Raw genomic sequence first — 16,967 nt, 5'->3', positions numbered from 1 at the left:
ACCGTCCCTGGTCTAGCCCGTCCCTGATCTAGCCCGTCCCTGATCTAGCGTCGGGCCCGTCCCTGGTCTGGCCCGTCCCTGGTCTGGCCCGTCCCTGGTCTGGCCCGTCCCTGGTCTGGCCCGTCCCTGGTCTGGCCCGTCCCTGGTCTGGCCCGTCCCTGGTCTGGCGTCGGGCCCGTCCCTGGTCTGGCGTCTCTGTGTGAGAGGGGGCCAGCCTGATGCCATGCCTCTGTGTGAGAGACGGGCCCGTCCCTGGTCTGGCGTCGGGGCCGTCCCTGGTCTAGCGTCAGGCCCGTCCCTGGTCTAGCCCGTCCCTGGTCTAGCGTCAGGCCCGTCCCTGGTCGGGCCCGTCCCTGGTCTAGCCCGTCCCTGGTCTAGCGTCAGGCCCGTCCCTGGTCTAGCCCGTCCCTGGTCTAGCGTCAGGCCCGTCCCTGGTCGGGCCCGTCCCTGGTCTAGCCCGTCCCTGGTCTAGCCCGTCCCTGGTCTAACGTCAGGCCCGTCCCTGGTCTAGCGTCAGGCCCGTCCCTGGTCTAGCCCGTCCCTGGTCTAGCCCGTCCCTGGTCTAACGTCAGGCCCGTCCCTGGTCTAGCGTCAGGCCCGTCTCTGGTCTAGCCCGTCCCTGGTCTAGCCCGTCCCTGGTCTAGCCCGTCCCTGGTCTAGCGTCAGGCCCGTCCCTGGTCAGGTCCACTACTTACTGACGGTGGTTGAGTCCGTGCTGTCCTTGTTGCGGGCCAGACTCGTGGCGTACTCACAGACCTCCGCAGCCTCTCTCTGGGCCAGCTGTCTCAGACAGGCCACCGCTGCACGGCGCAGCAACAGGTGAGAGCTACACAGGTGGACCTGAGGAAGGAACACACAGGTCAACTACCACAACACAGCAACAGGTGAGAGCTACACAGGTGGACCTGAGGAAGGAACACACAGGTCAACTACCACAACACAGCAACAGGTGAGAGCTACACAGGTGGACCTGAGGAAGGAACACACAGGTCAACTATCACAACACAGCAACAGGTGAGAGCTACACAGGTGGACCTGAGGAAGGAACACACAGGTCAACTACCACAACACAGCAACAGGTGAGAGCTACACAGGTGGACCTGAGGAAGGAACACACAGGTCAACTACCACAACACAGCAACAGGTGAGAGCTACACAGGTGGACCTGAGGAAGGAACACACAGGTCAACTACCACAACACAGCAACAGGTGAGAGCTACACAGGTGGACCTGAGGAAGGAACACACAGGTCAACTACCACAACACAGCAACAGGTGAGAGCTACACAGGTGGACCTGAGGAAGGAACACACAGGTCAACTACCACAACACAGCAACAGGTGAGAGCTACACAGGTGGACCTGAGGAAGGAACACACAGGTCAACTACCACAACACAGCAACAGGTGAGAGCTACACAGGTGGACCTGAGGAAGGAACACACAGGTCAACTACCACAACACAGCAACAGGTGAGAGCTACACAGGTGGACCTGAGGAAGGAACACACAGGTCAACTACCACAACACAGCAACAGGTGAGAGCTACACAGGTGGACCTGAGGAAGGAACACACAGGTCAACTACCACAACACAGCAACAGGTGAGAGCTACACAGGTGGACCTGAGGAAGGAACACACAGGTCAACTATCACAACACAGCAACAGGTGAGAGCTACACAGGTGGACCTGAGGAAGGAACACACAGGTCAACTACCACAACACAGCAAAAGGTGAGAGCTACACAGGTGGACCTGAGGAAGGAACACACAGGTCAACTACCACAACACAGCAACAGGTGAGAGCTACACAGGTGGACCTGAGGAAGGAACACACAGGTCAACTATCACAACACAGCAACAGGTGAGAGCTACACAGGTGGACCTGAGGAAGGAACACACAGGTCAACTACCACAACACAGCAACAGGTGAGAGCTACACAGGTGGACCTGAGGAAGGAACACACAGGTCAACTACCACAACACAGCAACAGGTGAGAGCTACACAGGTGGACCTGAGGAAGGAACACACAGGTCAACTACCACAACACAGCAACAGGTGAGAGCTACACAGGTGGACCTGAGGAAGGAACACACAGGTCAACTACCACAACACAGCAACAGGTGAGAGCTACACAGGTGGACCTGAGGAAGGAACACACAGGTCAACTACCACAACACAGCAACAGGTGAGAGCTACACAGGTGGACCTGAGGAAGGAACACACAGGTCAACTACCACAACACAGCAACAGGTGAGAGCTACACAGGTGGACCTGAGGAAGGAACACACAGGTCAACTACCACAACACAGCAACAGGTGAGAGCTACACAGGTGGACCTGAGGAAGGAACACACAGGTCAACTACCAAAACACACAGAGGTCAACTACCAAAACACACAGAGGTCAACTATCACAACACACAGAGGTCAACTACCACAACACACACACACACACACACACACACACACACACACAGGTCAACTACCACAACACAGCAACAGGTGAGAGCTACACAGGTGGACCTGAGGAAGGAACACACAGGTCAACTACCACAACACACAGAGGTCAACTACCACAACACACAGAGGTCAACTACCACAACACACACACACACACACACACAGGTCAACTTCCACAACACAGCAACAGGTGAGAGCTACACAGGTGGACCTGAGGAAGGAACACACAGGTCAACTACCAAAACACACAGAGGTCAACTACCAAAACACACAGAGGTCAACTACCACAACACACAGAGGTCAACTACCACAACACACACACACACACAGGTCAACTACCACAACACAGCAACAGGTGAGAGCTACACAGGTGGACCTGAGGAAGGAACACACAGGTCAACTACCAAAACACACAGAGGTCAACTACCAAAACACACAGAGGTCAACTACCACAACACACAGAGGTCAACTACCACAACACACAGAGGTCAACTACCACAACACACACACACACACAGGTCAACTTCCACAACACAGCAACAGGTGAGAGCTACACAGGTGGACCTGAGGAAGGAACACACAGGTCAACTACCAAAACACACAGAGGTCAACTACCACAACACACACACACACACACACAGGTCAACTACCACAACACAGCAACAGGTGAGAGCTACACAGGTGGACCTGAGGAAGGAGCACACAGGTCAACTACCAAAACACACAGAGGTCAACTACCAAAACACACAGAGGTCAACTACCACAACACACAGAGGTCAACTACCACAACACACACACACACACACACAGGTCAACTACCACAACACAGCAACAGGTGAGAGCTACACAGGTGGACCTGAGGAAGGAACACACAGGTCAACTACCAAAACACACAGAGGTCAACTACCAAAACACACAGAGGTCAACTACCACAACACACACACACAGGTCAACTACCACAACACAGCAACAGGTGAGAGCTACACAGGTGGACCTGAGGAAGGAACACACACAGAGGTCAACTACCACAACACACACACACAGGTCAACTACCACAACACACACACACACAGGTCAACTACCACAACACACACACACACACAGGTCAACTACCACAACACACACACACAGGTCAACTACTGCCCTGCCACGTCCACCATCTAAGCCTGCATCATATAGCAACCCCCCCCCCCCCTCTCACACACTTACACAGAGGCAGGGCATCAGGCTGGCCCCCTCTCACACAGACAGGGCATGAGGCTGGCCCCCTCTCACACAGAGGCACGGCACCAGGCTGGCCCCCTCTCAAACAGAGACAGGGCATCAGGCTGGCCCCCTCTCACACAGAGACAGGGCATCAGGCTGGCCCCCTCTCAAACAGAGACAGGGCATCAGGCTGGCCCCCTCTCACACAGAGGCAAGGCATCAGGCTGGCCCCCTCTCACACAGACAGGGCATGAGGCTGGCCCCCTCTCACACAGAGGCACGGCACCAGGCTGGCCCCCTCTCAAACAGAGACAGGGCATCAGGCTGGCCCCCTCTCACACAGAGACAGGGCATCAGGCTGGCCCCCTCTCAAACAGAGACAGGGCATCAGGCTGGCCCCCTCTCACACAGAGGCAAGGCATCAGGCTGGCCCCCTCTCACACAGAGACAGGGCATCAGGCTGGCCCCCTCTCACACAGAGACAGGGCATCAGGCTGGCCCCCTCTCAAACAGAGGCAGGGCATCAGGCTGGCCCCCTCTCACACAGAGGCAGGGCATCAGGCTGGCCCCCTCTCACACAGAGGCAGGGCATCAGGCTGGCCCCCTCTCACACAGAGGCAGGGCATCAGGCTGGCCCCCTCTCACACAGAGGCAGGGCATCAGGCTGGCCCCCTCTCAAACAGAGACAGGGCATCAGGCTGGCCCCCTCACACACAGAGACAGGGCATCAGGCTGGCCCCCTCTCACACAGAGGCAGGGTATCAGGCTGGACCCCTCTCACACAGAGGCAGGGCATCAGGCTGGCCCCCTCTCACACAGAGGCAGGGCATCAGGCTGGCCCCCTCTCACACAGAGGCAGGGCATCAGGCTGGCCCCCTCCCACAGAGGCACGGCATCAGGCTGGCCCCCTCCCACACACTTACACAGAGACAGGGCACCAGGCTGGAGAGGTTAACGTGGCGCGGGGCGAACATGTGTAGCTGCTGGAGACAGGATATGGCCGCTGCCTGCACCAGGGAGTCGCTGTGACCCTGCATGATGGCACAGCCCACCAGACATGATGAGCGGATCGTCGAGATGGTCGCTCCGTTACCTGGAGAGAGAGAGAGTGAGATCAGCAACACTGGTGTAAAGTACTTCAGTATATTTTAAAGTACTGGTGTAAAGTACTTCAGTATACTTTAAAGTACTGGTGTAAAGTACTTCAGTATATTTTAAAGTACTACTCAAGTAGTTTTTTTGTGGTATCTGTACTTTAGAATTTATATTTTTGACAACTTTTACCTCACTAGATTCCTAAAGAAAATAATGTACTTTTTACATACATTTTCCCTGACAACAGTAATTAGCAGGACAGAAAGATGGTCTCATTCACAGACTTATCAAGACAGCAAGACAACATCCCTGGTCATCTCTACTGATATGGATCACTAAACACACATGGCTATCTGTAAATGATGTCTGAGTGTTCTCCTGGCTATCTGTAAATGATGTCTGAGTGTTGGAGTGTTCCCCTGGCTATCTGTAAATGATGTCTGAGTGTTCCCCTGGCTATCTGTAAATGATATCTGAGTGTTCCCCTGGCTATCTGTAAATGATATCTGAGTGTTCCCCTGGCTATCTGTAAATGATATCTGAGTGTTCCCCTGGCTATCTGTAAATGATGTCTGAGTGATGGAGTGTTCCCCTGGCTATCTGTAAATGATATCTGAGTGTTCCCCTGGCTATCTGTAAATGATATCTGAGTGTTCCCCTGGCTATCTGTAAATGATGTCTGAGTGATGGAGTGTTCCCCTGGCTATCTGTAAATGATATCTGAGTGTTCCCCTGGCTATCTGTAATGCTATCTGAGTGTTCCCCTGGCTATCTGTAATGATATCCGAGTGTTCCCCTGGCTATCTGTAATGCTATCTGAGTGTTCCCCTGGCTATCTGTAATGATATCTGAGTGTTCCCCTGGCTATCTGTAATGATATCCGAGTGTTCCCCTGGCTATCTGTAATGATATCCGAGTGTTCCCCTGGCTATCTGTAATGATATCCGAGTGTTCCCCTGGCTATCTGTAATGATATCCGAGTGTTCCCCTGGCTATCTGTAATGATATCCGAGTGTTCCCCTGGCTATCTGTAATGATATCCGAGTGTTCCCCTGGCTATCTGTAATGATATCCGAGTGTTCCCCTGGCTATCTGTAATGATATCCGAGTGTTCCCCTGGCTATCTGTAATGATATCTGAGTGTTCCCCTGACTATCTGTAATGATATCCGAGTGTTCCCCTAACTATCTGTAATGATATCTGAGTGTTCCCCTGGCTATCTGTAATGATATCTGAGTGTTCCCCTGGCTATCTGTAATGATATCCGAGTGTTCCCCTAACTACCTGTAATGATATCTGAGTGTTCCCCTGACTATCTGTAATGATATCTGAGTGTTCCCCTGGCTATCTGTAATGATATCTGAGTGTTCCCCTAACTATCTGTAATGATATCTGAGTGTTCCCCTGGCTATCTGTAATGATATCCGAGTGTTCCCCTGACTATCTGTAATGATATCTGAGTGTTCCCCTGGCTATCTGTAATGATATCTGAGTGTTCCCCTAACTATCTGTAATGATATCTGAGTGTTCCCCTGGCTATCTGTAATGATATCCGAGTGTTCCCCTGACTATCTGTAATGATATCTGAGTGTTCCCCTGGCTATCTGTAAAGAAAATGGTGCCGTCTAGTTTGCTTAATAAAAGCAATTTGATACTTAAGTATATTTAAAACCAAATATTTTTTAGACTTTTACTCAAGTAGTATTTTACTGGGTGACTTTTACCTTCCCTTGAGTCAATTACCATTAACATATCTTTACATATTATGTAAATGATGTCCTTTTTCCATCCCTGATTAGCAGTCAAAGTAAAGTTATAATCTGTAAAGATTCATGACTTCTCTGTAAATATGTAGGAGCAGTATACTGCCCTCTACTGGCACATCAATGCTTTTAGAGACAAAACTAGCCAGCCTGGAAGCTAGACATGGTAGTCTTGTTGTAATTGACCATTACCCTGTAGTTCGGGTCCAACGGTGGTGATGAGAGCGCCCAGACATCGTCCCAGACACTGGTGTACCTCAGTGTGTGACGGGGGTACGGTTAGGAGCAGGGTCAGGACCAGGGAGAGGGTGGGCTCCACATAGCCTCGATACATGGGACCACTGGAGTCTACGATGAGAGCCAGGGAGTGGAGGGCCCACGTCTGGAGAGACAGAGAGGTCACAGATCAAATGTTTACAGGATTATGGAGGAACTAAACATTGGGCCAGTTTCCCCAGATACAGATTAAGGACTTGGACTAAAAACCAAACTCAATGGAGAATCAAATAAAACTGCTTTTTAAAATCTAGGACTTGGCTTAATCTGTGTCTGGGAAACTGGCCCATTACACTTCTCCAAAGTCCAAGCCAGACTTGCATTAGGGAGCTGCCTTCGTGAAGCAGGTTGTGTTCAGATTCTCTACCATTAAATAATAGTGGGAAAGTCCCCTCTGACAAAGTTTACAGCAGGATTGAGCTTTTAAAGCCACTACTGCGAGTGTACAAGTACACACGTTGGGAGAAGGGTGGCGAATCAGGACGCAGCCTGAGACTCAGAGAGCCTCCTCACCTGTCCACCGTTCACTCACCTGGACCTCGTGGGAGGTTCCATCCTGGGCTAGGGCCAACAGGATGCTGACGCTGGTTTTGAGGTGCTGTCCTGAACCAATCCCTCCTACGTATCTGTGCAGACAGCCCAGAGCCAGGGAGTGGCCTGTTCTGGAGACCACGTCACGGGCTGACCTCAGTCTGGAGGGGGGAAGAGAGGAGAAGGGAGGGGAAGAGAGGAGATGGAGAAGAGAGGAGATGGAGAAGAGAGGAGATGGAGAAGAGAGGGGAAGAGAGGAGAGGGGAAGAGAGGAGAGGGGAAGAGAGGAGAGGGGAAGAGAGGAGAGGGGAAGAGAGGAGAGGGGAAGAGAGGAGAGGAAGAGAGGAGAGGAAGAGAGGAGAGGAAGAGAGGAGAGGAAGAGAGGAGAGGAAGAGAGGAGAGGGGGAGAGGGGAAGAGAGGAGAGGGGAGGAGAGGAGAGGGGAGGAGAGGAGAGGGGAGGAGAGGAGAGGGGAGGAGAGGAGAGGGGAGGGGGGACGTTAATATGTTAAATACGGGGGTTAAGAGAAAATAACACGAGGTCAAGCAGGTCAAGCAGGTCAAGAGAGAGAGCAGGTCAAGAGAGAGAGCAGGTCAAGAGAGAGAGCAGGTCAAGAGAGAGAGCAGGTCAAGAGAGAGAGCAGGTCAAGAGAGAGAGCAGGTCAAGCAGGTCGAGCAGGTCAAGAGAGAGAGCGATCTCAGAAAGGAAAGTCCTGTGACACATGAAGCTAGATAGATATGAGTAACAACAGACGGGTCGTACTTGTCAAAGCTGTACTGTGCCATGCGGGCAATGAAGGTGGCCTCTCCCACCACCTGAGCCATCCTTCCCAAGGCCTCCCCAGCAGCACAGCGCAGGATGGGGTTTGGATTGTCCAGAGCGCCCATCACCAGCGCCAGGGCAGATTTACGAACCTCTTCAGGACCCAGGGTGGACTTGTTCTCTGCCAGACCCTGCAGGGCGGAGAGAAGATTGGCTGGTTCATTGGGGAAGAGAGAACAGGATACATAGCAGGGCCCCTCCTGGACGGTAGCTCTCCAGGAACAGGGTTGGAGTTAAAACCTACAGGAGGGTTTCTCTCCAGGAACAGGGTTGGAGTTAAAACCTACAGGAGGGTCTCTCTCCAGGAACAGGGATTGGAGTTAAAACCTACAGGAGGGTCTCTCCAGGAACAGGGTTGGAGTTAAAACCTACAGGAGGGTCTCCCTCTAGGAACAGAGAGTAAGCTGTCACTACTAGAAAGGTTTTGTGTTTAGGAGATTTCCCTGTGCAACTTTAACAGGAGTTAAAGGCCTCACCTTGAGGGCGCTCAGGACAGCGGTGAAGATGTTGAGCTGGACAGCCTGCTGTCTGACCCCCTTGGCCTGTTTAATACACTCTGCAAAGTGGTCCAGCATCTGCAGCCTAGCACAGAAAAATGTGAAAGATTATTAAAAAACTGTTTCCCAAACCTCTCCTGAAGTGCCCCCCCGGCCAGTCCCCCTGTTTGTAGTTTCCCAAACCTCTCCTGGCCAGTCCCAAACCTCTCCTGAAGTACCCCTCTGGCTAGTCCCCCTGTTTGTAGTTTCCCAAACCTCTCCTGAAGTACCCCTCTGGCTAGTCCCCCTGTTTGTAGTTTCCCAAACCTCTCCTGGCCAGTCCCAAACCTCTCCTGAAGTACCCCTCTGGCCAGTCCCCCTGTTTGTAGTTTCCCAAACCTCTCCTGGCCAGTCCCAAACCTCTCCTGAAGTACCCCTCTGGCTAGTCCCCCTGTTTGTAGTTTCCCAAACCTCTCCTGAAGTACCCCTCTGGCTAGTCCCCCTGTTTGTAGTTTCCCAAACCTCTCCTGAAGTACCCCCCTGGCCAGTCCCCCTGTTTGTAGTTTCCCAAACCTCTCCTGAAGTACCCCCTGGCCAGTCCCAAACCTCTCCTGAAGTACCCCCCCGGCCAGTCCCAAACCTCTCCTGAAGTACCCCCCGGCCAGTCCCCCTGTTTGACATCTAGTTTCCCAAACCTCTCCTGAAGCACCCCCCCGGCCAGTCCCAAACCTCTCCTGAAGTACCCCCTGGCCAGTCCCAAACCTCTCCTGAAGTACCCCCTGGCCAGTCCCCCGGTTTGACACCATCTAGAAGCAGCATAGCTGATTCAATTACTGAAGGCCTGGACACCTCTGAAGACCGAGACAAACAATATTAGATTATTCTAGGAATGTCAAATGTCAGTTGACCAGGGACCAGGTCTCTGACCTGTGTTAGGGGTCAGAGTTAGGACTGACAGGAAGTCTCACCTGTGTTAGGGGTCAGGGGTCAGAGTTAGGACTGACAGGTAGTCTCTGACCTGTGTTACGGGTCAGGGGTCAGAGTTAGGACTGCTAGGTAGTCTCACCTGTGTTAGGGGTCAGGGGTCAGAGTTAGGACTGACAGGTAGTCTCACCTGTGTTTAAAGGAGACATGAGGGAACACCACTCCGAACAGAGCGACGGAGGCGTCGATGACAGAAACGCCAAGGGGGAGGGGCCCAGGCATGGCCTCGCCCATCGGTACCCTCAGGTAGATGGAGGAGGGGTCGTGTTCTAGAGCGCCACTGCCTGACGCACTGTTGGGCTGGAGCTACACGCACACACACACGCACACACACACACACACACACACACACACACACACACACACACACACACACACACACACACACACACACAATTAACAAAAGCAGAGGGTGTATTCAGTGATGTGAAACGTCCTGAAAATTGCAGATAGAAATAGAATAAAACAGATCGGACACGATTCTAGCTGACAGAAAACCACGAGGTTCTACACAATGTATTTCTATATGAAAATTGTGTCATGTTCCATCCGATTGGAGTCATCATGAGGAGATGGGCACTTCGCTTTACCGTAACCTCTGACCTTTACAGTAGGTCAGTTACCTGATCCTCGATAGACTTGTGGTCAGTCTCCTGTAGCCAGGACCCCATCAGAACACTGTCGTCATAGTGACAGAGGGAGCGTAGCAACGAGGTGGTGGTGTTGGCCGAGTTATCAGTCAGAGTGAACTCTGCCACCAGCTCTCTCAGCAGGGCATTGAAACTACCTACAGAGGAGAGATGGAAAGGTAAGGGACAACTTCCCGGACACAGAGTGAACATATGCCCTGTGCTCCAGGACTAGGATTAAATCGGGGTGCGGTAAACCAGCCCTATAGGACTAACACCTCAACACCAGCGGTTGGATTGAAGCCTAATTAAAAAGTCTGGTCATATTTCCTCCAGTCGGTACCTTCGTATGTCTTCGGGGGAAGTAGAGCCAAGATGTCATAGAGTCTCAGCCTCACCATAGCTGCACTGGCTTTCAGATGGGTGCCATGCACCTTGATGACCGACGGGACACTGAGGATAAACAACAACAACAACATAATAAACAACAAAATAATAAACAACAACAAAATAATAAACAACAACATAACAACAACATAATAAACAACAAAATCATCATAAACAACAACATAATAAACAACAACATAATAAACAACAACAACATAATAAACAACAACATAATAAACAACAACATAATAAACAACAACATAATAAACAACAAAATAATAAACAACAACAAAATAATAAACAACAACAACATAACAACAACATAATAAACAACAACATCATCATAAACAACATAATAAACAACAACATAATAAACAACAACAACAACCGGTCGGGAGGGGAGGGGATGGACCCCCCCGCCCCCAGGTCAGTCAGTCAAATCAATCATACTCACTGTGACATCATGGTCATGGCGCACTCGATAGGTGTCATCAGCCTGCGGATCACATCCTCCGTCAGCAGCTCAGGACAATGGGCCACAAAGCTACGCATGGCTTGAGGAGAGAGAGAGGGAGGAGGAGAGAGAGAGGGAGGAGGAGGGGTGGAGGGAGAGGGAGAAGGAGAGAGAGGGGGAGGAGGGGGGGAGGAGAGAGAGAGAGGGAGGAGGAGGGGTGGAGGGAGAGGGAGGAGGAGAGAGAGAGGGAGGAGGAGAGAGAGAGGGAGGAGGGGTGGAGGGAGAGGGAGGAGGAGAGAGAGGGGGAGGAGGGGGGGAGGAGAGAGAGAGAGAGGGAGGAGGAGGGGTGGAGGGAGAGGGAGGAGGAGAGAGAGAGGGAGGGGGAGAGAGAGAGAGGGGGAGAGAGACAGGGAGGAGGAGAGAGAGAAAGAGGGAGGAGGGGGGAGGAGAGAGAGGGGAGGAGGGGGGAGGAGAGAGAGGGGAGGAGGGGGGAGGAGAGAAAGGGAGGAGAGAGAGGATAAGAGGAGAGAGAGAGAGGGAGGAGGGGTGGAGAGAGGGAGGAAGGGAGGAGAGAGAGAGAGTGAGGAGGGGTGGAGAGAGAGGGAGGAGGGGTGGAGAAAGAGGGAGGGAGGAGAGAGAGGAGAGGAGGAGAGAGAGAGAGGGGAGGAGGGGGGAGGAGAGAGAGGGGAGGAGGGGGAGGGGAGGGAGGGAGGGGAGGAGAGAGAGGGAGGAAGGGAGGAGAGAGAGGAGAGTAGGAGAGAGAGAGAGAGGGAGGAGGGGTGGAGAGAGAGGGAGGAAGGAAGGGAGGAGAGAGAGGACAGGAGGAGAGCGAGAGAGAGGAGGAGGGGTGGAGAGAGAGAGGACAGGAGGAGAGCGAGAGAGGAGGAGGGGTGGAGAGAGAGAGGGAGGAGAGGAGGAAGGGAGGAGGGATGGAGAGAGAGAGGGAGGGAGGAGGGGGGAGAGAGAGAGAGAGGGGGGGAGAGGGAGGAGAGAGAGGGGAACATTTCAGATAAAGCAAAACTCCTTGGGATCCAGAGTGACAAGCCACACATTACTGTAGTGAAGAGCATGCACGCGTCTCCCTACCACAGAGTGCCCCAGCACGTCCCTCCAGCGTAACCTGCCAGGTGAAGCTGTCTCCTCTAGCCTTCTCTGCCTCCATCTCTTTCTGGGAACGGGGGAACACGTTCCTCCACAGCAGCAGCATCTTGGGAAGGTGATAGCGGACCAGGGACGGGCCTGGACACCGCGTCAGGTTCACAAATAAGAAGTGTTAGGACAGGCGCTGGAGACCAAACAAGTTGTCGTGTTGGACCATTCACCCTGTCAATGTGAAGAAAGATAAAAACACTCTGGACTGCTTTAGCTGACTGGGAGGAATGAAGAACGACACAGAACATATGGAAGAGCAGCTGAAAAACCCAGCTAAATGTAAAGAGACTGACAGAACAGTGGGCCAACTGGGGCCAGCAACGGGCCTCAGCCTGGGTCAGTAGTGCAAGGGGTTAGGGGGTGGGGGTTAGGTGTTAGGGGGTAGGGGTTTGGTGTTCGGTTAAGGGTTTGGTGTTCGGCTAGGGGTTTGGTGTTAGGGGGTAGGGGTTTGGTGTTAGGGGTTTGGTGCTAGGGGGTAGGGGTTAGGTGTTAGGGGGTAGGGGTTTGGTGCTAGGGGTTAGGGGTTTGGTGTTGGACTAGGGGTTTGGTGCTAGGGGTTTGTTGTTAGGGGGTAGGGGTTAGGTGTTAGGGGGTAGGGGTTAGGTGTTAGGGGGTAGGGGTTTGGTGTTGGACTAGGGGTTTGGTGCTAGGGGTTAGGGGTTTGGTGTTGGACTAGGGGTTTGGTGCTAGGGGTTATGGGTTTGTTGTTAGGGGGTAGGGGTTAGGGGCTAGGGGTTTGGTGTTCGTCTAGGCGTTTTGTGTTCGGCTAGGGGTTTGGTGTTAGGAGGTAGGGGTTTGGTGTTAGGGGGTAGGGGTTTGGTGTTAGGGGGTAGGGGTTTGGTGTTAGGGGGTAGGGGTTTGGTGTTAGGGGGTAGGGGTTTGGTGTTAGGGGGTAGGGGTTTGGTGTTAGGGGGTAGGGGTTTGGTGTTAGGGGGTAGAGGTTTGGTGTTAGGGGGTAGAGGTTTGGTGTTAGGGGGTAGGGGTTAGGTGTTGGACTAGGGGTTTGGTGCTAGGGGTTAGGGGTTTGGTGTTGGACTAGGGGTTTGGTGCTAGGGGTTAGGGGTGTGTTGTTAGGGGGTAGGGGTTAGGGGCTAGGGGTTTGGTGTTCGGCTAGGCGTTTGGTGATCGGCTAGGGGTTTGGTGTTCGGAGGTAGGGGTTAGGGGGTAGAGGTTTGGTGTTAGGGGGTAGGGGTTAGGGGTTAGGGGCTAGGGGTTTGGTGCTAGGGGTTAGGGGTTTGTTGTTAGGGGGTAGGGGTTAGGGGGTAGGGGTTAGGGGGTAGGGGTTAGGTGTTAGGGGTTTGGTGCTAGGGGTTAGGGGTTTGTTGTTAGGGGGTAAGGGTTAGGTGTTAGGGGGTAGGGGTTAGGTGTTAGGGGTTAGGTGTTGGACTAGGGGTTTGGTGCTAGGGGTTAGGGGTTTGGTGTTGGACTAGGGGTTTGGTGCTAGGGGTTAGGGGTTTGTTGTTAGGGGGTAGGGGTTAGGTGTTAGGGGGTAGGGGTTAGGGGTTAGGTGTTGGACTAGGGGTTTGGTGCTAGGGGTTAGGGGTTTGTTGTTAGGGGTTAGGGGTTTGGTGTTAGGGGTTAGGGGTTTGGTGTTAGGGGTTAGGGGTTTGGTGTTAGGAGGTATGGGTTTGGTGTTAGGGGGTATGGGTTTGGTGTTAGGGGGTATGGGTTTGGTGTTAGGGGGTATGGGTTTGGTGTTAGGGGGTATGGGTTTGGTGTTAGGGGGTAGGGGTTTGGTGTTAGGAGGTATGGGTTTGGTGTTAGGGGGTAGGGGTTTGGTGTTAGGGGGTAGGGGTTTGGTGTTAGGGGGTAGGGGTTTGGTGTTAGGCGGTAGGGGTTTGGTGTTAGGCGGTAGGGGTTTGGTGTTAGGCGGTAGGGGTTTGGTGTTAGGGGGTAGGGGTTTGGTGTTAGGGGGTAGGGGTTTGGTGTTAGGGGGTAGGGGTTTTGTGTTAGGGGGTAGGGGTTTGGTGTTAGGGGGTAGGGGTTTGGTGTTAGGGGGTAGGGGTTTGGTGTTAGGGGGTATGGGTTTGGTGTTAGGGGGTAGGGGTTTGGTGTTAGGGGGTAGGGGTTTGGTGTTAGGGGGTAGGGGTTTGGTGTTAGGCGGTAGGGGTTTGGTGTTAGGGGGTAGGGGTTTTGTGTTAGGGGGTATGGGTTTGGTGTTAGGGGGTAGGGGTTTGGTGTTAGGGGGTAGGGGTTTGGTGTTAGGGGGTAGGGGTTTGGTGTTAGGGGGTAGGGGTTTGGTGTTAGGGGGTAGGGGTTTGGTGTTAGGGGGTAGGGGTTTGGTGTAAGGGGGTAGGGGTTTGGTGTTAGGGGGTAGGGGTTTGGTGTTAGGGGGTAGGGGTTTGGTGTTAGGGGGTAGGGGTTTGGTGTTAGGGGGTAGGGGTTAGGGGTTAGGGGCAGTAGTAGGGAACAAACTCACCCAGAGACATTAGTGCCCCCAGCAGCAGCCATCCAGCCTGGGTTCTCTGCAGAGAAAGACGGCTGTTCTGGGCTGCTGTACGGAGCAAGTCCTCAGCTATGCTCACCACCAGCTAGAACAGAGAGAGATTAGTATATAACACCAGCTAGAACAGAGAGAGATGACAGTATATAACACCAGCTAGAACAGAGAGAGATGACAGAGTATATAACACCAGCTAGAACCGAGAGAGATTAGTATATAACACCAGCTAGAACAGAGAGAGATTAGAGTATATAACACCAGCTAGAACAGAGAGAGATGACAGAGTATATAACACCAGCTAGAACCGAGAGAGATTAGTATATAACACCAGCTAGAACAGAGAGAGATGACAGAGTATATAACACCAGCTAGAACAGAGAGAGATGACAGAGTATATAACACCAGCTAGAACAGAGAGAGATATTAGTATATAACACCAGCTAGAACAGAGAGAGATGACAGAGTATATAACACCAGCTAGAACAGAGAGAGATGACAGAGTATATAACACCAGCTAGAACAGAGAGAGATGACAGAGTATATAACACCAGCTAGAACAGAGAGAGATTACAGTATATAACACCAGCTAGAACAGAGAGAGATGACAGAGTATATAACACCAGCTAGAACAGAGAGAGATTAGTATATAACACCAGCTAGAACAGAGAGAGATTAGAGTATATAACACCAGCTAGAACAGAGAGAGATTAGAGTATATAACACCAGCTAGAACAGAGAGAGATTAGTATATAACACCAGCTAGAACAGAGAGAGATGACAGAGTATATAACACCAGCTAGAACAGAGAGAGATGACAGAGTATATAACACCAGCTAGAACAGAGAGAGATTACAGTATATAACACCAGCTAGAACAGAGAGAGATTAGTATATAACACCAGCTAGAACAGAGAGAGATATTAGTATATAACACCAGCTAGAACAGAGAGAGATTAGTATATAACACCAGCTAGAACAGAGAGAGATATTAGTATATAACACCAGCTAGAACAGAGAGAGATATTAGTATATAACACCAGCTAGAACAGAGAGAGATATTAGTATATAACACCAGCTAGAACAGAGAGAGATATTAGTATATAACACCAGCTAGAACAGAGAGAGATTAGTATATAACACCAGCTAGAACAGAGAGAGATATTAGTATATAACACCAGCTAGAACAGAGAGAGATATTAGTATATAACACCAGCTAGAACAGAGAGAGATTAGAGTATATAACACCAGCTAGAACAGAGAGAGATTAGAGTATATAACACCAGCTAGAACAGAGAGAGATTAGTATATAACACCAGCTAGAACAGACAGAGATATTAGTATATAACACCAGCTAGAACAGAGAGAGATATTAGTATATAACACCAGCTAGAACAGAGAGAGATTAGTATATAACACCAGCTAGAACAGAGAGAGATGACAGAGTATATAACACCAGCTAGAACAGAGAGAGATGACAGAGTATATAACACCAGCTAGAACAGAGAGAGATGACAGAGTATATAACACCAGCTAGAACAGAGAGAGATGACAGAGTATATAACACCAGCTAGAACAGAGAGAGATGACAGAGTATATAACACCAGCTAGAACAGAGAGAGATTAGAGTATATAACACCAGCTAGAACAGAGAGAGATATTAGTATATAACACCAGCTAGAACAGAGAGAGATTAGTATATAACACCAGCTAGAACAGAGAGAGATGACAGAGTATATAACACCAGCTAGAACAGAGAGAGATTAGAGTATATAACACCAGCTAGAACAGAGAGAGATGAGAGTATATAACACCAGCTAGAACAGAGAGAGATGAGAGTATATAACACCAGCTAGAACAGAGAGAGATTAGTATATAACACCAGCTAGAACAGAGAGAGATGAGAGTATATAACACCAGCTAGAACAGAGAGAGATGAGAGTATATAACACCAGCTAGAACAGAGAGAGATGAGAGTATATAACACCAGCTAGAACAGAGAGAGATGAGAGTATATAACACCAGCTAGAACAGAGAGAGATGACAGAGTATATAACACCAGCTAGAACAGAGAGAGATTAGAGTATATAACACCAGCTAGAACAGAGAGAGATTAGAGTATATAACACCAGCTAGAACAGAGAGAGATTAGAGTATATAACACCAGCTAGAACAGAGAGAGATTAGAGTATATAACACCAGCTAGAACAGAGAGAGATTAGTATATAACACCAGCTAGAACAGAGAGAGATTAGAGTATATAACACCAGCTAGAACAGAGAGAGATATTAGTATAT

At 51.1% G+C, this 16,967-nt stretch overlaps 1 protein-coding gene across 12 annotated transcripts in view; it reads right to left on the bottom strand.

Annotated features, from left to right (window-relative positions):
* Positions 1-16,967, bottom strand: part of heatr5b (HEAT repeat containing 5B) — a 100,043-nt gene that overhangs the window by 52,732 nt on the left and 30,344 nt on the right. For all 12 annotated transcript variants that reach the window (XM_090201741.1, XM_090201730.1, XM_090201736.1 and 9 more), the window contains 12 exons: positions 14,651-14,762; positions 12,166-12,318; positions 11,080-11,179; positions 10,582-10,691; positions 10,233-10,396; positions 9,740-9,915; positions 8,626-8,731; positions 8,090-8,280; positions 7,330-7,489; positions 6,714-6,903; positions 4,587-4,756; positions 696-840 (listed from right to left, as the gene is read on the bottom strand). In XM_090201741.1, coding sequence (XP_090057867.1) covers positions 696-840; positions 4,587-4,756; positions 6,714-6,903; positions 7,330-7,489; positions 8,090-8,280; positions 8,626-8,731; positions 9,740-9,915; positions 10,233-10,396; positions 10,582-10,691; positions 11,080-11,179; positions 12,166-12,318; positions 14,651-14,762 — 1,777 coding nt within the window. The remainder of the gene's footprint in view (positions 1-695; positions 841-4,586; positions 4,757-6,713; positions 6,904-7,329; positions 7,490-8,089; positions 8,281-8,625; positions 8,732-9,739; positions 9,916-10,232; positions 10,397-10,581; positions 10,692-11,079; positions 11,180-12,165; positions 12,319-14,650; positions 14,763-16,967) is intronic.

This window comes from Oncorhynchus mykiss, chromosome 16 (assembly GCF_057628025.1).
Source record: "Oncorhynchus mykiss isolate SJ-2025 chromosome 16, ASM5762802v1, whole genome shotgun sequence".
Lineage (NCBI taxonomy): Eukaryota > Metazoa > Chordata > Actinopteri > Salmoniformes > Salmonidae > Oncorhynchus > Oncorhynchus mykiss.
The sequence above is the reverse complement of the archived record's forward strand: the minus strand, read 5'-3'. Positions and strand labels throughout refer to the sequence as shown.